Below are 24,984 nucleotides of genomic sequence, written 5' to 3'. Positions count from 1 at the left end.
CGTGGGAACCCCGGTGTTCTTCTACCGTGCCTGGGGTGGGGATGCAGCCCACATCACTGCCACTTCCTCAAGGCAGCCCTGGGCCTTTCTGAGCTCTGGATCTCTATCTAGACCCCTGATTAGTGCTTTCTGTAGAAGAGGGTGGCACGGAGCACCCTTCTCTTAAAGGAACAGGTTTCCTGGAGTATCAGAAGTCAGACAAGGCAGGGGACGTACTCTCCATCTTTCACTCTCTTCACCGACCCCTACTCAGCAAGCCGAGTGTGCCCCACTCACAAAGCTCTGGCAGTGGGCGACATGAGCCCCACGTGGGGAAGTGCTAAGCCAGAGGGAGGCTCGCGGCCCAGCCACACCAATCTGCGGTTGCCCTGTCCATCAGATTCAGGAAGCACAGCCCGGTAGGTTGTTTCTCTAAGACCCAGCGATGTGGCTGGGGAAAGCTCTGCCACCAGCTCTTGGGGGTGTCAGGTTCGAACTCTTCTCCTTCAGGAGTTCAAGGAGCAGCATTTCAGGCCTCTGCAACTCGGAAGACGTCTGGGAAGAGGACCAGCATTTCCCAGGATGGAAAGCCGGGCCTGGGACGCAGAGCACCTGCTCATCTGCAGGGGTCACGCCCACGGCCAAGAAAACTTCAGTGGTCTCGGTGAGGGCACATATCAGATGACCCTCCCAGGACCCTACGGAGCCCTACGGAAGACAGGAGGCCCAGCGAAGGCTGGTCCCGCCCCACGAGCTGCGCACTGTATGACCCGAGAAGCGCCCTTCCTGGGGGGATGGTGTGAATGGAGCTCCCAAGAGATGTGTCATGTGGAGGTCCTGGGGACCCCTCCTCGACCATCTACTAAGGCCCTGAGACTTACTAAGGGGGGATAGAGGCAGAAAGAGGAGGGAAAGGGCAGAAACATTTTGTCCTTTTTTTTTTTTTTTTTTTTTTTTTTTGTATTTTTCTGAAGCTGGAAACGGGGAGAGACGGTCAGACAGACTCCCGCATGCGCCCGACCGGGATCCACCCGGCACGCCCACCAGGGGCAACGCTCTGCCCACCAGGGGGCGATGCTCTGCCCCTCCGGGGCGTCGCTCTGCTGAGACCAGAGCCACTCTAGCGCCTGGGGCAGAGGCCAAGGAGCCATCCCCAGCACCCGGGCCATCTTTGCTCCAATGGAGCCTTGGCTGCGGGAGGAGAAGAGAGAGACAGAGAGGAAGGAGAGGGGGAGGGGTGGAGAAGCAGATGGGCACTTCTCCTGTGTGCCCTGGCCGGGAATCGAACCCGGGACTTCTGCACACCAGGCCAACGCTCTACCACTGAACCAACCAGCCAGGGCCTGTCCTTTTTTAAAGAGCAGATTGATTTCTGAAATAGTTTCTTAACTGGCTAGTGTGGGGTGGAGGGTAGACTAAAAGGGAAGGAGACCTTCAGCTAATTTCTTGGAACTACTATAAGTGTGTGTGTGTGTGTGTGTGTGAGAGAGAGAGAGAGAGAGAGAGAGAGAGTCCGTGTCCGTCCTCTTGTAATTTTCCAGAATTTCCAAGCTCTGCTTTGGTTTTCCATCAGCTGAGCCAGGAAAGCTGTTCCGGCCTGTGCTTGGCTCCCTGAGCACTGTGTCGCCTAGGGGGCAGGAGGCCCAGGGCCACCCATGCCCAGCCAGCTGTCTCAGGCTTCAGGGGGAAGGGGAGGCGGTCCAGAGCCAACGGCCAGCTGGACTCCTCAGTCAAATCACTCGTGCGTCAGGCTTTCTATTTAAGGAAGCACAAGGCCATCTTTAATTATCAAGTCCCCCCAGGACTTGAACCACAGTGACAAGTGACACTGAGAAGGGAGAGGCTGCTGGCATTAATCCTGACTCTTCTATTCCTGCGCTGTGACTTTGAGAGTGATTCTAGGCCACAGGCCTGGGGGTCTGTTTCCTCTGCTTGCGGGACACAGCGCCCACACACGGCTCACCAGAAGCAGCGGCCAGTCTGGATCACACAGACTAGGGGTAACGTGAGGGACGGGCGTCAGGCACCCCTGATGGGGCGCCCACACACGCACACAGACACTTGCAGACACGGGCGCGTGTGCACACACAGCTGTGACTCACCCTCTGGGTGGCATGATTCAGCATCTCCTGCCAGGCAGAGTCGAACTGCCGCTTGTCATCCTCGAGCAGGCGCTGCTCGGCCAGGGAGATGGTCTCCTTGGCAGCTCGGAGCACCTCCGTGGCCCTCTGGAAGTCCTGCGTGGCCTTCTGAGCTTCCAGCTGAGCCTGTGCGAGAGCGAGCCCCCCGTGAGACCTCAGGAAATAGCAGGGGCTCCCCCTGACTCATCACACCCTCCAAAAGAAGAGTGTCCCAAGGGTCGGGTCATGCCCGATCCACTCTGGGAACAGGTCTGGCACCCACAGGTCCTTGTAAATAGATGGGTAGGTGAATGGACAGTTTTCAAAGCCCAGAAGTCATGGACCAGATGAACTTGCCAACTTTCGGTCAGAGATGGCAAACCAGCCCCTCGCGTGACAGGTATGGCCAACCGTGGCCTTTCATAGAGTAGTTCCCAACACCATCCCTGCCCAGACCCATGGCTCAATTCATAGCACGTCAGAGGCAGAAAGTCCCCAGGGCTGTCACAAGCCCACGGCTTCATCGGTGGGAACAGTGATGTGAGAGACACAGGCCTTTCCCGCACTCACAAAGCCGGTGAGAAGCAGAGAGACACAGGCCTTTCCCGCACTCACAAAGCCGGTGAGAAGCAGAGAGACACAGGCCTTTCCCGCACTCACAAAGCCGGTGAGAAGCAGAGAGACACAGGCCTTTCCCGCACTCACAAAGCCGGTGAGAAGCAGAGAGACACAGGCCTTTCCCGCACTCACAAAGCCGGTGAGAAGCCGAGAGACACAGGCCTTTCCCGCACTCACAAAGCCGGTGAGAAGCAGACTGCGACCAGACTCCAGGTCCTGCGAGTCCCACCCCACAGCTGTCACTTAGCCAGACTGGCCTCCACTCAATTCACATTCACTTTCAGGGAATGTCAAAGTGGGAGAGTCAGCAAACACTGCAGGTGACCATGGTGGACCTCTGCAGCCACACATGGCTATCAAGTATCTGAAATGTCATTAAACCAAGCTGAGTGTAAAACATCCCAAATTTTAGACTTAGTACCAAAGAAAAACTATCATCCTGATAATTTCCATATGGATTATAGGATGAAATGACAATGTTTTAGATCTCCTGAGTTAAATAAAGTATATTATGAAGATTAATTTCTGCCCTGGCTAGACAGCTCTGTTGGTCAGAGCATTATCCCAAAGCACAGAAGTTGCTGGTTTGACCCCCACTCAGGGCACATACAGGAGCAGATCCATGTTCCTCTCTTTCTCCCCTCTCTCTTTCCCTCCCTCCCTAAAGTTAACACACACAAAAAAATTTTTATGATTAATTTCACCTGCTTTTTACTTTTTTTTTTACCGGGGCTACTAGAAAAGTGTAAAATGACATGACTCACATTTTATTTCTTTTGTATAGTAGACACACCACCCTCAGGAGTGGACCATGTGACTACACCAGAAATCAACAACCCCTCAGTCACCGCTCTCACAGGCCCACCTTGAATTCCCCGCCAGATGATGGGCAAGGCACTGCCAAATGCTGCCCACCTCGGTTAGCCAGATCCTCATATCAGTCACATAAACTTGGGGGACGCCCAGGGGGAAGTCCCTGGGACTGGGAAGAGAAACAGGGGACCCCCACAAATCCCCATAGCAAGTCTCACATGACTAAGAGGAAGTCTTCCGAAACCACAGGCTGAGGCCACTTTTTGACGATGGCCAAGGGAAACACAGGCTTTGGCGCCCATCAGCCCCAGGCAAGGACAGGCTTCCTGACCCCATGGATGCCACTCTCCATCATTTAGGGACACGGCCTGGGTACCACACGTCCCTCTGGGCAACCTTCTGGTCAGGGAGCTGAAATGGGCACGGCGTGGCCACTCAGAAGTCTGTAACACCAAGCCGTAGTGAGAGAGCCCTAGGACGGAGGGAAACAGATACAGTAATGGGATGTGAAGGAGAAACGACTTCTGGTAGAAAACAGCTTCTTAAAGGATGGTCCTGAACTGAGGTCTAAAGATGAGGGTGACCTGAAAATCAGGCAGGGAGTGGACAGGAGGAAGCAGTATTATGAAACATCGTATATGTAGGAAACTTGACAAAGACCGATTTCAAAATCAAGAGTAAAGGTCTTGAACGCATGCCAGGCTAAAGCTTCAACCAGTGGTCCAGGGACCCGCCTGCTGTGAACAACTGTGCTGAGACCACACATCCACACAGGTGTGCCTTAGCTGCACACGGGGACAAGGGGCATGCCCTCTGTAAACTGACCCACCCACTGAGAAGTGACGAGACAGCCACGTGCTCTCAGCAACACAGCTCACTGATCCAGACCCAGTGCCTCCGGGCACATCCATGGGCTCCCACGTGAGGACAGCCCTCCCGGGGTTCTCCATCCACCCAGATGTGAGGCGGGGTCCCAGCGGAAGCATGGGGACCTGTCACTTACAAGCTGCCCCCACTCTGCACCACAGAATACCTACAGGCTTCAAACCAACACCAGCCCACAACAATGCATCCTGCAGGGTTCTAACATTTCCTAAGACGGGCTTTGCATGTGTTTTTAAGGAATTTTTAATATTCCAATTCAGCAACATTTTAAGAGTACACTCTCATCTCCAGGTTTTCCTGCTTGAGTTAGGACGCTCTTCTCCCCTCAAATAAAAAGAGAGATGCTCTCTTGGGGACCTTCAGAAACGTAGCTGCCAGGCCTGGGCCAGCCCCTCCTCACCCACTGCTGTCAATCTGCTGAGTTCCAAATTAGGGAAGCAGGTCCCTGCAAAGAGGGAAAAGAGGAAGCCCAGCTAAATGGGCCTTGCCAGAGTGTGCTCTCTGTCCAGTTCCCGCTGAGTTGCCAAAGGGGCCTTCCCTCCTGCACGGTGGTGTCAGAAATGTGCTTCGCCTTGTCATGTCCTGACTACTCCTGATATGAGGGCTTGGTCCACCCTTAACCCACAGAAACCAGATGGCATCTCTTCCTTAGTCACTCAAGTAAGTGCTGGGCATCTGCTCTGCAACGCTTTCTACTCTCGCCACCTTCCTTGGTAGTAGGGCCTTTATGTTTGAGGGTGAGGCGATGTCCCACCTAAAGACCCTATTTCCCAGCTGTCACTATAGCTAGTGCCCCTGTTACTTTTAGCTAATGAGATATAAATGGACATGGAGTGGGACTTCCAGGAGGGCTCCTGTGTCTTTTCATCTGAGATACTGATACAATGGCTGGCGCTTCAACAGCTATTTTGGATCATGATGTAACTCTCTTAAAGATGGAAAATAGTACAGTAGGTCTCCGGCCTGGACTGCTTTCCTCCTGGCTTTCTACCTGACAGAAAAAAACAGTCTCATGCCTAAGCCCATGTTGTCTGGAAGGGAGGGGGGTCTGTTACCGTCAGCCAAATCTAAGCCTAAATGATACCATCGGTTCCCCCTACACAGCTGGGCTATTCTGCAAACCTGATAGAAGTGACTACAGCAGCTAGTGTCTACTAGTCAAGTCTTCTCTCACCTACTGAATGTTCTTTCTGGCTCTTCACAGCCGATTTCACTATCGTTAAGCCCAAAGAATCAAACTGGGGGCTTCCTAAAGAAGCCCAAAGCTCATGGCCTCCTTGTAAGGCATTTCATTAAATATCTTCTAAAACTATGTGTCTGAGGAAGAATCGGGCAGGTCCTCACAAGGAGAGAGCCTTCTATCACGCCCTCGCTCACATTACACAGTCCATTCGACTTGGATGGTGGTGTGCTTTCTGGAGGCTGAGCTCTGGAGGCGAGAGCCCTACACCAAAATCAGGGGTTCCAATTTAGCTGGGGAAACAAACGTGTTTCTTACAAACTCCAGCACAAGATGGATGGGTGATGGGTGATGGATGGTGGCAGGTGACAGGTGTAGAGCACTATGGGACTGTAAGGGAGACAGCGTGACATCAAAGGTGTCCTAGGGGGGATTCCTCAAAGGAAAGGTGTCAGGCATCACACTCGGCCACAGAAATCCAGGTGGCCTCCAAGCGTTCACACACACATCTAACTGAGGAGCGCCTAACTCCCCGATTGGTTCCCAGTGCCATAATGGGACATACAACCTCAAAATTCAGAAGCTAACCCTATCAATCCCTGAAAGAGCTGGCTCTCTGGTTCTCGCCATCATGTGAAAGACGATGCCTAGAAATCTTTGGCACAACCAACGAGGTTTTACCTTCAAACTCTAACAGAGGACCTGGGCCCTCGCAAGAATACATTATTTGAGTTAGGGCCCTACCTACACTCACTGGCCCCAATAATTTGTTCACTCGCCGCAGAGAAGCCCAGTTAGCAAAATGAAGAACTGAGGCTCTGCTCAGATCAGTACCAAAGAGGTCAGAGCTACAAGACGCAACCCAGGAAAAATTTTAAATATTTCCATGACTCATGGCCGTGAACAGTTTTCATTGGGAACAGCTCTGTGGAGAGAACTTCAAGAGGCTGCTCATGAATGAATTTGATAAGTGACTTTCATTAGTGGCCCAGGCCAGCTGTGACTGGGAAACACTCGGAAACTCGTGGGTGTTCCATAGTGTCATCAACAAGGGAATGAGTGAGGGTAGAGAGGTCTGCCTTTGTCCAGGCCACCAGATGGGAGCAGATGCAGTCAAGGCCATCTGACTCAACTTCCACTCCTCCCCCTAATCGGTCTCAGAACGGAACAAGAGCATCTGGACATTTGCGTTGGTTGCAACAAAGGTTCTACGTAGAAGGAAGGTTACAGGCCATCTAGTTCAATCCCTTTGTTTATCTTTTTTGAAGGAGGGCCCGGAGAAGCAAGGCAACTTGCTGAATGTCACAGCGCTATTTGGTGGCTGGCCAGAGCCAGGAAACCAGGGCCTCTGGCCCCTATGGGGGCTACTTCTGCTCTACCATGCAGTATCTGCCAACCAGGGTAACTCAGGCAATAACAATCAGTGGCCAAGTGGATAGTCTACCCATTACGCAGGCACAGCAAATGAGCTGCTATGGGGCCAGAGACAAGATGGAGACTCAAATTGTGTGCAGGACTGCTGCCTCCCTCCCACCTGTGGCTGATGTAGGTGTCACGGAAGCCTCACACAGGTGTCACCAACACCTCAGTCAACTGCAGAGACCGAAAAGGAGAAGGGCTCTTGTACTTGGCTGCCCAAAGCCCTACTGTAGCTGGGGTGACTCCAAGGCCCAGAGAGAGCCCATAGGATGAGAGAAATTTAGTACCTGACTACTAACAGATGGGTAAATGTGGATACCGATGATTATGAAAAAAATCACAGCAGCTATTGTTTGAGCATTTATTCTGAGTCAGATAATGTATATAAGGTGTTCTAAATACAGTGCCTCATTTAAATCTCAAAATTACCCTATGAGCCAGGCTGGGTGGCTCAGCTGCTTAGAGCATCATCCCGATATGCCTATGCCAAGGTTGTGGGTTCAATCTCCGGTCAGAGCACAGAGAGGAATCAAGAAATGAATGTATAAGTAAGTGAAACAACAAAAATCAATGCCTCTTTTTGTCCCTTTCCCCCATTCTTCTCTCTAAATAATTTTTTTAAAATCTCAAAATTACCCTATAAGGTTAATCCAATTATCCATTCCTACTTCATAATGCAGGGCAAGGCTCAGAAAGGTTCATTCAGTACACCACCCAAGACCACACAGCTACCCAAGGTGCGGCCAGAATTCAAGCCCTGACCCAGAGCCTTCAGGTGAAATGTCTATTAACGCATTGCTGACCGCTCACGAGTTAACTCGTGTTTGCACTTGCATTAGCTATTTCAATTTTTGAAACTCCGGGTCATATAGGATTATTGTATTTGTGACTCTTTGCCCTGAAGGTCAAAGTCTGAAAAGCAGCACATAGTCTATAGTCTCTTACGGACACCTTTTCTTCCCAAGCCTCCATGCGTGAGACTGCAAAATCAAAGGTACGGTAACAAAAACAACCACAACCACAGTGTCGAGCCGTCTAAACTTGGACTATCTTCTAACCGCTTGCAGTTTGAACGTACATATCAAAGATACTGTAAAATCTTTCTTCATCGTGTTCAATTGTGTTCAGTTTATTATAAAAAAATGACTTTTCTTGATATTTAGGTTTTTATCGCAATTATAGTATTATACCGTTACATGTAGGTGATTGCTATACAGTATACCACACCAAAAAAAATTACTAAAATGTATACTATGTATAAAATATAATATGTAGCAGATATGTACAAAGTTTCATTTAAATTCATTATGTATAAAGTATACTGAAGTTTATTTAGATTGTTTCACTTTCATACTCAATTACAAAAAAATAGTCGGTGACATGAGATAACTTCTGCATAAAATTGCCGATCAACAATTACCCACCTGCTGGGGCTACAAACTCCTGACAAAGAGGTACTGGCCAAGCTGTGCTCCGTCACTTCTTCAGCTACTGAAGGCCACCTGGTACCACCAAATACATCAGGACGGCTAGGGAGGGCCGCAGGGAGAAAGGATGCCAGCCACCAAGGAGAGCATGGTATTCGCTCCACAGAGTACAAGGGGATGCTGTGAGAACTGAGCTCATTCAGTCAGGAACCAGGGAGCAGAGTGGGGTCTAGAAGCTGATCCTGAACGCTCTCTGAGCTTATTGTCTCCTACACCCCGGCTCTGTCTCCTCAGTTGCTCATGGGATCAATGGACCCCACTCACAGGAGTGAGGAGCCTGAATGAGACACAGGGAAGCAGAGGGCAGTCCCTCCAGTTTTCTAAACCGCACACCCATTCAGGGCACATGCCCAATGGCTTGCTTTCCCCACTCCCTTCTAAGTGCCTTTAGCACTGGAAACCCAAAGGGAATCTCTGGCTTACTTAGGTATGAGTGCGTTCAATTTGCATGCAACTCCCAGTGGTTGATGGAACAACGGAGCAACAAGAGGCTTTCAGAAACACTTGCACACTCGGACATGAAATGGAAGGCGAGAATACCCCACTCCCTTGCACAGAGGACCAGAAAGTCACCAGCCAGAGGTGAAGCAACAGCTACCCCGAGTGAGGTCAGCAGCAGCCCTTCCACCCACATCCACGTGGGGCAAGCAGAGCACTGGGGAAAGGGAAGGACCTTTCCTGCAGGACCTCCTGCAGGGTTAGAAGCTCCGAGCTCCAGCTGGGACGGCCCCAAACCCCAGGGGACAGGACAAGTTCCTGCTGCACTGGGCAACCACTGGTGGGAAGCCTCTGTCCTCGCTTTCAAATCAAACAAGCAAAAAGATACAATTGTGTCCTTGCTTCTTTACAGCCAACCTTGCACTTGCCGCTGTAAAGAACCCATATCCCAGCGAGAAGCTCTTGAAGAAAAGTCCCATCCAGATTCCTCTCCAAGCCATCTGACCATCAAAAACCTTTGAAAGCCTGACCAGGCGGTGGCGCAGTGGACAGAGGGTCAGACTGGGATGCAGAGGACCCAGGTTCAAGACCCCGAGGTTGCCAGCTTGAGTGCGGGCTCATCTGGTTTGAGCAAAAACCTGCCAGCTTGAACCCAAGGTCGCTGGCTCCAGCAAGGGGTCACTCAGTCTGCTGAAGGCCCACAGTCAAGGCACATATGAGAAAGCAATCAATGAACAACTAAGTGTTGCAACACGCAATGAAAAACTAATGATTGATGCTTCTCATCTCTCTGTTCCTGTCTGTCCCTGTCTATCCTTCACTCTGACTCACTCTCTGTCTCTGTAAAAAATAAATTTAAAAATAAAATAAAATAAAAAAAAAACCTTTGAAAGCACGATCAAAACCCCCTGCTGGGCTCGGTGAGGGGCATGCCCAGGAGGAACATCAAAGTGGACCACAGGGCCCCTGTTCTCAGTTACACTGGAGCTCCAGTCTCCCGCCTGTGCTCAGAACCACCCTAGGGATCAACAGTCGCCAGTCTCAGGCCTTCAATTCTGAAAACGTCTTCTCCTCCTGCGCCCCTTCCAAACTGCTGTATGGGGTTAACTGTTGTACGGGGTTAACTGTTGTATGGGGTGGACTGGTACTCGCCATGTGCCCCGAGGACAGTTTGGACACAAACATTTTCATCAGAAACACTTTCTAGTGAGAATTCCACTAAGGCCACTGTAAAGCCAGAAGCCACGGCCACCATCACAGCTGCCTGGCTCATGCAGGTTCGCATTGGATTCGGACAGTCGGTAAAGAAACAACGGAGCCAAAAACTGGTGGGCCATTATCTTTAATTCTAGCTTGCACCTGGCGGGCAAGTAAAATACACACTGGGCTCCAAAACCCACTCACATTCAGTGCTCACAAAGCTACTGACTTATCCGAGTTTCCTAGAATCAAAGGTTTCTAGCTCACCAGACTTATTCACCTCTGTTCCCCATCTCCTTCCTTCTCCCTGCACAAACTATGCCCAAACTGGCTTCTCTCTCAGCACTCTGCCATCTTGGCTGCTTCTCCTGGCCTCCTCCACGTGGCCTCTCTCTGCTCTGCTCTCTCCTCTAATGATAATCTCAGGAACCAAGAGAGCAAGCTCCCATTCTGCCCTCATTTTATACTGTAGATTCATAACCTTTAATCCAATATACAAAATAGGGAAGTCTCTAATACAAAGTCACTTCTCTGAGGCATGATTGGATTGTACCACCCCACATCAAAAAGGGTGGGAAAGGCTTAGTCCTAAAACCAAGCCCCAGACTACAATGATCCTGCCTGCCCACAGCCCACAGAGACACACATTAATATCACCTGGGCAACGGCCTTCACGTGGGCAGCGCCATCTTTAACAAAGTGAGCATAATACATTTTATCTGCCCAACAGCCACTTAGTTCCTTGGTCATTTTTCATATCCAGGGCTCCTCGTTTTTTTCATTTTTAATTAGCCAAAATTATTTTCATTAGGATCAGTTCTTTTCTATTTCAAATAATTTGAGCCATCCAACTTTACTAATGAGAGCTTGTGCCATGGCGTTTTTCATTATTTCTGTTAAACTCAGTTTTTCTGGATCAATTTTTCTGCAGATCTAAAAATCTGTTGAACAGATGGGACATCAATTTTCACTCAGTCCCAAATGTTACCAACGTACAAGTCTGAGTCATTACCAGTTAATATGAAACTACAATACAAAGCATATTAAACAATATAAAATATTAAGTAAAAGAGATGTGGTGTATATTTCTCCTTAGAGAAATATGAAAAACTCTGAGCAGTTTGTTTTTGTTTTTTTTACAGTGACAGAGAGAGAGTCAGAGAGAGGGATAGATAGGGAACAGAGAGAGATGAGAAGCATCAATCATCAGTTTCTCGTTGTGACACCTTAGTTGTTCATTGATTGCTTTCTCATATGTGCCTTATGGGCCTTCAGGAGGCCGGGTGGCCTTAGGTCCGAGCTGGTGAGCTTTTTTTTTTTTTTTTTTTTTGCTCAACCCAGATGAGCTCGTGCTCAAGCTGGCGACCTCGAGGTCTCAAACCTGGGTCTTCCGCATCCCAGTCCAAGGCTCTATCCGCTGCACCACCGCCTGGTCAGGCTCTGAGCAGTTTTAATCTAGGGCTTTGTTTAGGTGTTTTAGTGGTCAGGCTACAAAGTTATTTAATGCATTGTAACATCAAAAGAGCTTCAAGGCATTAGAAAAAAATCAAGGTCAAGGTCAACAAGGTGTGCTCTGTTTGGGAGGTTAAAGACAAGCTGTTTAAAAACCAAAAAAAAGCTATTATCTGCCTGACTGGTGGTGGAGCAGTGGATAGAGCGTTGACCCAGAGCACAGAGGTCCCCAGTTGGAAATCTGGGGTCACAGGCTCAAGCCTGGGGTCACCAACTTGATCCCCAGTCCTCCCAACCATCCCAAGTCTATGCTTTTCTCTCTCTCTCTCTCTCTCTATTTCCCTCCCTTCCTCCTCTCTCTCTCTCTCTCTCTCTCTCTCAAAAAAAAAAGCTATTATCTCCATCTCAGTCCCCACAGTCATTCCCCAGGACTCAGGAAGCATCAGCGTCTCCCTGTCTCGAGGTCAGAAAGATACACACACACACACACACACACACACACACACACACACACACCACCCCCAACCCCAATCCAGGAAGCCGTTTCATCCTTCCCTGAGATACACAATGCAGACCCCGGTCACAACAGGTGGCCGATCACCACCTGACATGTTAAGGGAGTAGAGAGTGGGGCTTTACGCAGGGCAGGGGAGGAAGGGAAGCATCCACATGCCCTGTAACGATACACCATGACAGTCCTTCACAGCTAATGAGGAGTTGCTGGTTTCTCTCCTCTCCGCCAGAGCCAGGGAGTCAAGGACCAGCAGGCATGAGATACCCCGGGCCAAGCAGGGACCTCCTACTCTCACCCTCCACTTCCCTCCCCCTCTCCAGTAGTGGAGCCCCGATCCCGTGGGCCCTCACCCTGGGCCTGCCTCTAGAGGGCCCCTGGGGATTGTGAGCAGAGCTGCCAACGCTTCCAGGGAGGTGGCCCCACCAGGGCCACGTGGACAAACAGGCTCCCTTTCAAGGACCCCAGCTCTTCACACACCATAGTGCCAACAAGAGAGATCTTCCAATGCACTGCACAAAACTGGCATCGACTAGGCAGGACAACTGGCCCCTGGGAGGCAGCCCACTGCATCCAAAGAACTGGGTATATCCCTGGCACCAGCAATGACCACTGTCTTGGGTTTGCGACCTTGAACAAGTCACTGGATTTCTCAGGTTGGGATGTCAAGGTCTCTATTAACTCCCCGGGAGCCTCAGTTCCTGCTGAAAGATACATCATCACAGCAGGTCCTAGGAGGCCCCATCCCAGAATGCAGCGTCTAGCCTCGAGATGCACAAAGCATACAGTCCACCAGTGGGTGAGCTGGCTGCCCGGCTATTTTTGCTTCTGCTGTCATCTTTGCTGTAGATGTCTGCAAATTTTCCATAATAAAAGTTTACAAAACTGTTTCTTGTTGCACTTCTTAATCAGCTATCACTTTGCTATTTACCACATAGCTGTTTCCTTCACTCAAAACTAGGTCACTGGGTTGAGCAATAGCAAACCATGAGGGATAAGGGGAGGTCTGCACTCTTTATCAACTCAGATTAGAACAGCAGTTTCCAATCAAATGTTTTAAACTAATCATAAGGAAACTTTTTTTTTTTCTTGAACAGCTGGAGAAATCTGACAAAAGGACTGGTTACTAGATGATATTAAAAGAATTATTAATTTTGTTAGTTGTGAAAAATGTGACCTATTAAATGTTCTTATCTATTAGGGGAAAACGGGGTAGGGGTGGGAGATAAAACATGACTGGCAGAATGGTAACACGTGCTGATACTGGTGATGGACTCACTGATTATCCTCTCTAGTTTTGTGTGTCTCTGAAACAAAAAAAAAAAAAAAAGTGGCAAAGAAACAACAAAACCCTCTGGCCTGACCTGTGGTGGCGCAGTGAATAAAGCATCGGGCTGGAATGCTGAGGTCGCCAGTTTGAAACCCCTAGCTTGCCTGGTCAGAAGGAAGTTGATGCTTCCTGCTCCTCCCCTCCCCACCTCTCTAAAATGAATAAATAAAATCTTAAAATATTTATATATAACAACAAAACTCTCAAGAAAATGCTACTCACTAAAAGATTAGAGAGACTAAAGATATCTGTCAAAGGTGACCCTCACTAAATTTAAGCAAAATTGAAGGTCAATAAATAAATAAACAAAATTAAAAAAAATACCTGCAGGCCTTAGCCAGTTGGCCCAGTGGTAGAGCGTCGGCCTGGCATGTAGATATCCCAGGTTCGATTCCCGGTCAGGGCACACAGGAAAAGTGCCCATCTGCTTTTCCACCCCTCCCCCTCCCACTTCTCTCTCTCTCTCTCTTTTCTCCTCTCCTGTAGCTATGGCTCAATTAGAGCGAGTTGGCCCTGGGTGCGGAGGATGGCTTCACAGCCTCTGACTCAGGTGCTAAAAAATGGCTCCGGTTGCAACAAAGCAAGGGCCCCAGAGGGGCAGAGCATCGCCCCCTAGTGGGTATGCCGGGTAGATCCCAGTCGGGGCACATGCAGGAGTCTGTCTCTGCCTCCCCACCTCTCACTAAAAAAAAAAACACCTACAGGATTGCCCATGTGGGAAAGGAAAAGGGAAACAAAGAGTTAAATATTTGCCAAGCAACAGATGCATTTGTAAGACTGGCAGGGCTCCGCTCTCAAAGCCCACCTTGCCCTCCTGCGATCTTTCAACAAGGAGCATCCAAAATGCGGGGATCCGACAATGGCCAGCAACATCCTGTTGGTGGCCAAACCACGCCAGCCGTCCAGAAGCTCCCATCTGTGATATCTGTCCCTTCTGCTGTGAATTAAAGCCCTCAGATCTTTCTCTCTGACAAAGACAATGAAAACACAGCACACCCACTCACAATGACGAAGCACAGGACCACCGCACAGCACTTTCAACAAGGGCAGGAACCACACTGCAGGCACCTGGTGAGCCCTGCCCCTCCCTGCACCCCACTCCTACCGCCCTGAGGGGGAGGATAAAGGGAACTGGAGCAGGGGAGTTTATTAAATCCCTACTGCGCACCAGGGAAGCTAGTCTGTCCCCCTGCTGGCAAGTATCGCTGTACCCATTTGACATCCAAAGAAACTGAGGTTAAGAAAGTAGTACGAGGTCACAAGGCTAAGAAACTAGTACAAGGTCCACTTCTCCATTGGTGACACAAGGTCCTGGTGATAACCACAGACCCCACTGTGGACCCTTAGTTCGATAAACTACCTGCATATCACCATCCGCACACCCACTCTGCCGAGAGTTCTGGCCAAGATGTTCTCCCTGCAGAGCACTCCAGCCCGGCCTTCCTCCCCGCAGCCCCCACTCTGAACCAGGGCGTAAACGGGCTCTAAGGAAACCTCAACGGATTTTTCTAGCATCAGCTCTTACCCGGACTATTTTCAAAGCTTTTATTTTTATTTTTATTTTCATTTTTCTGAAGCTGGAAACAGGGAGAGACAGTCAGACAGACTCCCGCATGCGCCCGACCAGGATCCACCCGGCACGCCCACCAGGGGCGACGCTCTGCCCACCAGGGGGCGATGCTCTGCCCATCCTGGGCGTCGCCATGTTGCGACCAGAGCCACTCTAGCGCCTGAGGCAGAGGCCACAGAGCCATCCCCAGCGCCCGGGCCATTTTTTGCTCCAATGGAGCCTTGGCTGCGGGAGGGGAAGAGAGAGACAGAGAGGAAGGTGCGGCGGAGGGGTGGAGAAGCAAATGGGCGCTTCTCCTGTGTGCCCTGGCCAGGAATCGAACCCGGGTCCTCCGCACGCTAGGCCGACGCTCTACCGCTGAGCCAACCGGCCAGGGCCTCAAAGCTTTTAAACTGGTGTCCCAGCTTCCAATTGCACATGGCCAATTTAAACTCCACAGGGTTTAAATTCAGTTCCACACAGTTGTGTTTGGGATAGCTGGGAATCTTTCTCAAGTGCACCTCTGATGATGTCACCCTCTACCTAACACGCCCTCCACCCCCAACAAAACTGAGCCACAGCCCAGGTCTTCCCTTCCCATCCCCCCAGTGAGGCCCAACCACTGACCATTCCTTCAGCTCCCACCACCAGCAACACACACCCTTCCTCCTCCTCTCCACCTAGGAAACCCATCCTTGAAAACCCATCTTAAATACCTCATCTTCAGTTCATTCTTTTTCTACTACAGCACGCTGGAATCATTTGTTGAACAATCATACCTTCTTTTTTATGACACTTCATAGGCCAAAAAAAATCCTTGTCATCCTTCAGACCGTGCTTTGGCATGAACAGCACTGTTCCTCCAGGACTTACAGGTTTCTCCCTTTTCTGGACTTCCATCAATGCATTCCCCACACGTGACAGAGACCTCAATCGAAAACCGTGTCACACTGCCTGACGGCGGCTGGGCACATGAGTGTGTGCGGAACCAAAGCTTCTTGAGGGCAGGAACTGTCGTTTCTACCTGATCGCCCACAACGCCCAGCAGGTCCCCATCCACAGCCGCTCTCTCGGGCACTTTATCTCCGTCCCCGGCTCCTCTACACCATCTTGCTAAGGAAGGTCCTGATCACACTCTGCTGACACAGGACTAATTTTGCTTGGTTGAGCCATGAGCCAGCCACCGCTCCCCAAACAATAATGACCCCAGTGCCTTTGAATCTGATTCAGAGCATTTAGAACCTAATCTAAAGTTATGAGGACAACCCCAGTCAGAGGCAGCAGACAGCATGCAGCACATCACATGGAGGCTATAACTCTCTGGAGTCAGAGAAAGAACAGTGGAGCACCCCTTCGACCTCAACACCTCCCTGCTCAGCTGGGCATGCCCCAGGCCAAACTTTCACCAGCGCATCCGCATCCCATCCCACGCAACCCTCTGCTGGTTCCCATTTGGAGACAGCTTTCTAACATGATTCAAACAAATGGGTTCAAAGTCATTACCGTTCCTCATGCCTCTGAGACGAGAAATGCTCAGGGGAAATGATGGGAGCAGGGGTCCCCAAACTTTTTACACAGGGGACCAGCTCACTGTCCCTCAGACCATTGGAGGGCCGCCACATACAGTGTTCCTCTCACTGACCACCAATGAAAGAGGTGCCCCTTCTGGAAGTGTGGTGGGGGGCCGGTTAAATGGCCTCAGGGGGCCACATGTGGCCCGCGGGCCGTAGTTTGGGGAAGCCTGGGAGAGAGTATCTGTCAATGGCCCCTTCCCTCCCAGGCTGGGATCCACAAACAGCTTCTCAATCACAGAGCTTCCTTAGGCCAGGGCGGGTCCCCTGCCAGCCAGCGCCTCATCCCACTGCCTGGCCTCACTCCCAAGAAGCTGCCATTACATAGGCAGAGGATACACTCAATCTAGACAAAAGGACTATTGACCACCACCTTGCTCCGCAACGTGGAATGGATGGTTAGAAATGGGGTCCTCCAGGCTTTCTACCCGTGGCCTGTAGCCTGGGAGAGACCCACAAAGGGGGCGCGAAGAGAGATCAGGGAGGAGAAGGAACAGTAGGGCAACTCAAACCCAGTGCCACCAACACACGCTAGACAACAAGACACCTGGTCAGTCCCCCAGGCCCAGGCCCCTCCGTGTCAGCGCTACAGCAAAAAAGGTCCGGTGCCCACAGCCCCTCCTTTCTGCACAGGGCAGGGAGTGTCTCTGATCTTTTTAAGGCAGCATCACTCCTAGTGACCTTGGGAGCCTTATACAAGCAGGGACTGTGCTACTGATCATTTAATTCCCCAAACCTGGGCTCGGAGCCGGTACACTGCAGATGTCAAAGAAATATGTGTTTAACTAAGAGACAGTTAGGGTACAAATGATAAGCCACAAACAACTCCCTGTGGTCAATCATTTTAATGCAACTCAACTGTTTTTCTTCCGTGGCTCACAGAGTCAGATAAATGTCTCTCTGGGCACATTTATCCTTGGAAATGCCCATTTACATGATGTGAAAATTCACCTGAACAATGAGCTGCCTGCATACATTCAGTGGGTAGTGTGGCCCCTCTGTCCAGATTTGAATAATTCCCCCGGCCGCTCTCCCCTACCTCCTCCAAGCTAAACGATACCTAACACAGGTCCCAGTGGGTCTTTGGGAAGTTCATTCCTGGGTAAAATTTTACTCTCTCTGAATTTACAAAACCAACATTTTATTTCAGTAGTTTGCCAGGCTATAAGATAGTGTACGTGGGAAAATTCTGAAAATTGCCCAACACACAAACCTATTAACAACACGTCTCTTGAATTATTTTACTGTTCACTTGGTTTTCTCGAAAAGATTGCAAACCCCTTAAAAGCAGTGACCACTTTTTATTCATCTGTGAGTCTCTACCGCCGGGATGGGGAGGAATCCAGACGCACTTGGGAACATGTCAGGCCAAGCCCTTCATCAGCCAGGGACCTGGCTGCCTCCTTCCCATCCTCCCAGGTCTCGGACTGCCCTGGGTCACTCGCTGCCTGGTACCCGTACACACAGCCAAGAAGCAAATGATTCCTTGAAACGTCAGGCCCCCTCCCCCGACCTGTCTTGGGTCTCTAGGTCAACATGGCTTGGCTTAATTTTAACTACCACGTGCAGGGAGATCTCCAAAAGAGGTCAAGGTCAGGGGACGCAGATGTAAATAAAGGCTCCATATAAATAAGAGTGAGCACAGCAGGCCTCCCGGCCAGGCACAGTACACGGAAAAGCCGCGGCCTCCACTGCAACGCAAGCGCGAAGATGTTCACGCGGCTGAAGCCAGCAGAGCCCCGCTGAGGGTAACAGGGCCCAAGAGCACACATGCAGGCCCCTCCCGCCACCAAGGGGTCTCTGAAAAGGACCGGACTGGCCGTGTGACAGGGGCAGGGCAGCCACTGGGACTCGACCTAGAGAAGCAAAGTTGGCTCTGGCTGGCCTGGCAAAGGCTCTCCATGTGAGCCAGAGCTCTTGGCAAACCCCCCCTTCCCACCTGGCGTTGCCAAGCAAAGTTGGTCTGAGGACTTGGGGCCACTCCCAGTGCTAAGGGGTCAGGAACAGACTGCAGCCAATGGAACGAAGAACGAGGAAAAAAAAAAAGGAAGAAGACAGCCACATGGAAGAATCCAAACACCCCCGGGCTGAGATAATGACCCATGTCTAAGCCTCTCAATTCCAAGCATCCCTCCTTTCTCCAAGCATTTTTTCACTTTTGTCACACGCCATGCCTCCAAAGATTTGCAAAAGGTCAGATGCAGTTCCTGCCCTCCAGGGGCTCCACAGAGAGTTCCTTAGCCCCAGGTGTAGAGGCTAGAGCCCAGACTTGGGCTGTCTGTGTCAAATCCTGGCCAGGCCACTCAGAAATAAAGTGACCCACGCATTTTATTTTGCTTCTCTGTGCCTCAGTTTCCTCATCTGTAAAATGAAGAGAATAACAGGTGCCACCTCATGGGGTTGCTTTGAGGAGTACGTTAACACAGGTCAAGTGCTTAAAGCAGGCATACCGTAAGCAAGATAAAAGGGTCAGCTGTTATAGAAGCAGGCATTAGGTAGTATTAGCTCATGGTTATTAACCCACAGGACAAGGATGACCTCTAAGGGGAGTGGATGAATACCTTGAAATCGTGATTATAATTTAAGCACCCACGTGCATGTGGGTGTGTTTTCCGAGGATGACATCCATAACGTCCATCAAATTCTCAAAGACGCAAAGCTGAATGAGGGAAGGGACTGCAGAGTGTGCAGAAGTCGCGCCAACATTGTAATCCGCTCAGTAGCACCGCCCAATAAAACTCCCTGAGATGATGGACATGCTCTCTCTGTGCACAGTCCCAAAATATGTAGCCATCAGCCACAGGTGGCTCCTGAGCTGGTGACCCTGAAGGACTGAACTTTTAATCTGATTTAATGACATTAATTTATATTTAAGGAGCCACCTGTAGTTCGTCTGGAGAGGGAAATATCACAAACAGAATATTCAGTGATGCAAACCATCCCATGATGTACTCAGAAGTGAGTGCAAGAGCACGATGTACCCAGCAATTCTGAGTACGGTGGCGGGGGGTGGAGTGGGTGGCGCACACTGGGGCACAACACGGAGAAGTGCAGATGCCAAAGGACAAGAGGGACTGCCCAGACTGTGCTTGACACCAGAGACTGAAGAACTGCTGTACTAGGGTTCTCCAGAGAAACAGAACCAACAGGATGCATATAGAGAGAGAGAGAGATTTGAGAAATCGGCTCATGTGATTATTGTGATTGGCAAGTTCAAAGTCTACAACGGGGCGAGGCAGAGAGATGGTCATCAGGCTGAAGGCCGAGAGAAGAGCTGATGCTGCAGGTCAAGTCCAAAGGCTGTGTAATGGCAGAATTCCCTTTTACTTAGGGGAGGTCAGTTTTTTGGTCTATTCCGGTCTTGAACTGATTGGACGAGTCCCACCCACACTACAGAGGGCAATCTGCTTTACTGGAATCCACCAATTTAAATGTGAATCTCATCCAATGAACATCCTCACAGAAACATTCAGAATAATGTCTGACCACATACCTGGCCAATGTGGCCCAGCCAAGGTGACCCATATAATTAAGCACATGCGGTAAAGTTTTTGAATAAGACTTTGGCAAGATTTGGCTGGGAGGCAAAAGGCAAAGATGAGGAGGAGGCACCAGAAAACAGGAATACCAACTGAAAGGCTATTGCAACAGTCCAGGCGAGACAGGAGGGCTCGCACCAAAGAAGTGGCAATGGGAAGCGAGTCCTTTTTAATAAGTGTTTGTTAAAAGAAAGTAGGAACGGATTAAAACACACAAACACACTCTTACACTTTATGGGACGCTAGCTTTTCCTCCTAGTTCTCCAGCACAATATAAGGGAAAAAAAAGTTTCCATAATCCATAAAAAGAGGGAAGCAATGTAGCAGAGAGATATGGGGTTTACTATGTTTCTCTACTCCAAGAAGTCCGATGCCTGCTCTGTGGGGCACAGATGCCCAGCTCTCCTTCCCACCCACAGCCTCTCTAGAAGACAGATAAATCACACTACATACAGATGTAGCAGAGTTGTTTAGCTGACTCCCAATCTCCATTCTTCCCTTCATCCTTAGAAACAGTACTACTAGCTTTAAAATAAATAAATAAAAATAAAGGCCTCCCTTGAAGTTCTCCGTGAAACAGGGACTTCCACACAGACTCCTTAAAATGGAAGGAGTGTTCATCCCTTCCCCTTCTTTTCCTAAAATACAGATGTGATGGCTGGAGGTCCTAGCTATCCTGGGCCATGCGGGGGGCTCTGAGGATGGAAATCACATACTAGGACAGAGCAGTAATAGGCCACTTGGTCTCAGATGACCATGGAGTCACAGCACCAACCTAGACAGCCTAAATCAGCCTCCCCCCCACCCCGTTTTTTTTTTAGGTGAGAGAAGGTATCCTTTTATGTTTAGACCACTGTTTTTGAGTCAGTCCTCTGTTACTTGCAACTAAATGTAATTCCTAGTTACTACAAGATGAGGCCACTGTTTCGTGCACAAGGCAGTGTGAATTTCAGACCTGTAGGCTGTACAACTTCATTGGTATATTTTCTCATGGCCTTGGGTGTTGGGACAGGGCAAACAGAAAAGGAACATACATAAACTAGCACAGTGCCTTATACCTCATGATTTCCTGCCAACAACTGCTCTCAGACGAGCCCACTACAGGTGCCGTCGACCACCTAGGTGGTGTGAAAACAGCCCTCCCAGTGGTCTCTGTATAAAGAGAACCTTTGCTCAGTCGGGTGGAGCCTGAGATCAAGAGACTTAAATTCAAAGAATCAGATGATCTCAGAACACTTCAATACACTGTGATTAGAAATAAAAAAATGCCCAACACCATTTCTGCAGTATGATGCTTTGCCAAAGGGAATACACTTGAGGCCGGATGCAAATTGATGAGCAAATGGTATCTTTTACTTCCATGTAAACCTCCTCTTTAACGGGCAGCCTCCTAAACAAAGCTGATTGTTGCCTTCGCTGAAACAGAGCTATTCTCTCCTCTAGGAGCATGTAAGTTCCCTAGTACCTAGGAAAGTTTTAAACAGAAAAAATGAATAAACCAACGATCACATTGACTCAGAAAGGCACCCAAGAATGGGGTTAGAGGAGACAGTTGGAAAGAGGCAGACTGTAGGCAGTGTCTGGAAAATCAGTGGAAAAATAGCAGAGGAACCCACATTCTAGATGATTCTTGAGAGAAGGCCCAGTTGATGGGACCTCCTTTGGAGCCCTCCAGAATTCTCTCTGGAGCTGACCGGCTCTCAGCAGTCAAGCTAGTGAGGGCCAGGGAGGAACAGGAAGAACTCAGACTCAGCCACTTGTCTTAGAAACCCCATTGCTGCCCAGGAAAGCCAGGCTTAGGAGTAGCTACAACAGCTGTGTGAGCACAGTGAGTACTCTTCAGTTGTACCAAACACCCCCACACAGGCATTCACCTGCACCTGCCCAAGGCCACCCGCTAAAGATGACAACGTGGGGACCAGAATCCTCCCCTCCACGGGCTATGGATCCAGGGACCCTGAGAAGGGGCTGCTGACTCCAAAACTACTTTCTCCATCCGGCTGATTACTGATTTAGCAGATAAAAACATAGGACTCCAAGTTAAATTTAAATTTCAGATAAGCAACTCTTTAAAAAAAAATTTATGTATTGATTTTAATGAGAGAGAGAGGGAGGGAGGGAGGGAGGGAGGGAGGGAGAAGGAACATTGATCTGTTCCTGTATGTGCCCTGACTGGGATCAAACCAGCAACCTGTGTGCTTCAGGACAATGTTCTAACCAACTGAGCTATCTGGACAAGGCACAACAATTCTTTATTCTTTTTCTGTTTATTTTTTTAGTTAAGTATGTCCCAAATATTGCATGTAAAACAGACTTACACTAAAAAAAAAAAATTACCTGAAATTCAAATTTAACTGGCTAGCCTGTACTCTATCTGCTGACCCTACTTAACTTAAACTCTACAAGACATCCTACCACACAGAAATGAAGACCGTCTATGGCCAGGACTTCGAGGCAATCTCCTCCTGGTATACTAGATGTGCGCCTTCACGTACAATTCAAGAAGCTCCAACTGTGGGACAAACCCTGAGCAGGACACCAGTGGGCCCACCAGGACGGAAACAGAGGATGGGAATGTGTTTAAAGCATGAGCGCTTGAACAGCCAGAGAGAGTGCAAATCTCTGAGCCATAACAGCTATTTCTCAGGGTGAACCATTAGATTCTTTTTTTTCTTTTTTTTTTTTGTATTTTTCTGAAGCTGGAAACGGGGAGAGACAGTCAGACAGACTCCCGCATGCGCCCGCCCGGGATCCACCCAGCACGCCCACCAGGGGGCAATGCTCTGCCCACCAGGGGGCGATGCTCTGCCCCTCCGGGGCGTCGCTCTGCCCCAACCAGAGCCACTCTAGTGCCTGGGGCAGAGGCCAAGGAGCCATCCCCAGCGCCCGGGCCATCTTTGCTCCAATGGAGCTTTGGCTGCGGAAGGGGAAGAGAGAGACATAGAGGAAGGAGAGGGGGAGGGGTGGAGAGGCAGATGGGTGCCTCTCCTGTGTGCCCTGGCCGGGAATCGAACCCAGGACCTCTGTACGCCAGGCCAACGCTCCACCACTGAGCCAACCGGCCAGGGCCTTGAACCATTAGATTCTTAACGGGAGATTTTCATAGAAGAGAAGGGGGCAGAATACGGAGGCACACAGGGAGGGCTGGGAAGGGGACGTGGAAGAGAAAAGAAGGGAATCAGGGTGGGCATAGGGGGTCCCCAGGTGAGGAAAGAGAGTGGAAAGGTAAGCCAAAAGTGTTCAGGAGAAACACCAACATTTGGCCAAAGACCAAATCTTGCTGCCTGGCAACATTAAAAACCCTATGCATGTTGACAAACCTGGTAGTCAAAATACATCCCCTACTCTGCTTTTATTTATTTATTTTTAATTTATTTACTTATTTGAGGGAGAGAGAGAGAGACAGAAACATCAATCTGCTTCTGTATGTGCCCGGACCAGGGATCAAACCGGCAACCTTTGCACATTGGGATGATGCTCTAACCCACCAAACTATCTGGCCGGGGCTACTCTGCTTTCATTAACTGAGAAATCAGTCACCCTGCTACTCCTTTCCAGGGAATGCCTGTGGTTCACAAAGTGGGGAGGAAGGAAGCGGTGATCTACGTCAATGCAATAATTTCACTAAAGACAGCTGAGAGGAAGGGAAGAAAAAAGAAACAACCAAGGAACTCCATGGCCTCTTACACAGTATAGAACTTCTCATCATCTTCGCCTCTAACTGCTTAACTGTGGTTACAAACCACATCTGTTAGCTCAGGCAGCATGTCACCCACCAAGCAGCACTTACTGCACATCAGCCACGCCTCAGTGAAGGGCAAAGGGTACAAGAAAAAGGAAAGTGTCCCTGACGGAGCTCCCAACTGACAAGGTAATGGTGGCTAGCTAATGCCTCCAGCTTAATACTACCTAGCTGAGACCCTGCATGTGATCAGGCCCCCCACTCCCAGCTGTCGGCCACCTGCCAGTCAGCTAAGGGTCAAATACAGGTGGCCCCGTTGCACCACCAGAAGAGAAAACCCCAAGATCAGCAAGCTCCCTAATCGCACCCCAGCAGGGGACTCAGAGGCAGAGCCAGCCAAGGAGGAGGGACAGTGACTCCAAAGAGGGGTCGGCCCTTCTGACTGAAGCCTCTAGACCGACTCTATGTCAGGAGCCTGTAACCTGGCTCAAGAAGCTGCCGCTCTCAACACTGACCCCTCTTGATTCAAGATTCTAGGTTCACAAAATGCAGCAACTTCTTCCCCAGAATCTCCAACCAAGACTGCCAGCCAGGACGCACGCGGTCTTGCAGAGTAGAGAGAGTTAATAGCCTGTCCTCCCTTTTTGCTGTAAATCACTAGGATTTTTGTTTTGCAACAGGTGCCCCGTCACTTAGCTGCTGCCCTTACCATGGGCAGCTGGGATGACGCAGTTCCCAGGAACTGGCCTGTGGCCACCCAGTGGGAACACGATCAGGGCCACCAGGATGGACGTCACTGACCCAACCTCCTGACCCAAGTCCCACAGTGAGAGCAGTGACCCAGGCAGGAAAGTGGCTCAGCCAAAGTGAAAGTGACCAGGAAGAAGGAAGGCCTGACGAAGGTGCGCTGCATCCCGAAGAACTAAGACAGAGGGGCCCCAAATTGCTTGGAACAGGAGCCTCCCAGTTACCTCAGGGTGGAAAAGGCAGGCAACTAACTGCACAGATGAGCTCAAAATCTTCCGTTTGCCCAACAAGTCAGTTATTTCTTCTACTGGTTCCCCTAAGATGTGTCAACAGTTCAGGCTTTGCAACAGTCACTAAATGCCTCCTACATGCCCAGAACCAGGGAGATGCAGGTTCAAATCTTTGCTCCTCTCCTCGTGAGGTCTGTGAAGTGGGCACATTATTTTACCAGCCTGAGCCTCAGT

General features: G+C 50.0%; 1 protein-coding gene across 1 annotated transcript in view; it reads right to left on the bottom strand.

The window, feature by feature from the left end:
- SH3BP5 (SH3 domain binding protein 5) overlaps nucleotides 1-24,984 on the bottom strand; it is a 75,006-nt gene that overhangs the window by 11,359 nt on the left and 38,663 nt on the right. Inside the window, exon 4 of the mRNA XM_066245941.1 lies at nucleotides 2,082-2,246. Within this exon, the coding sequence (XP_066102038.1) occupies nucleotides 2,082-2,246 (165 nt within the window). The remainder of the gene's footprint in view (nucleotides 1-2,081; nucleotides 2,247-24,984) is intronic.

The sequence above is a fragment of the Saccopteryx bilineata genome, chromosome 10, assembly GCF_036850765.1.
Source record: "Saccopteryx bilineata isolate mSacBil1 chromosome 10, mSacBil1_pri_phased_curated, whole genome shotgun sequence".
Taxonomy (NCBI): domain Eukaryota; kingdom Metazoa; phylum Chordata; class Mammalia; order Chiroptera; family Emballonuridae; genus Saccopteryx; species Saccopteryx bilineata.
The sequence above is the reverse complement of the archived record's forward strand: the minus strand, read 5'-3'. Positions and strand labels throughout refer to the sequence as shown.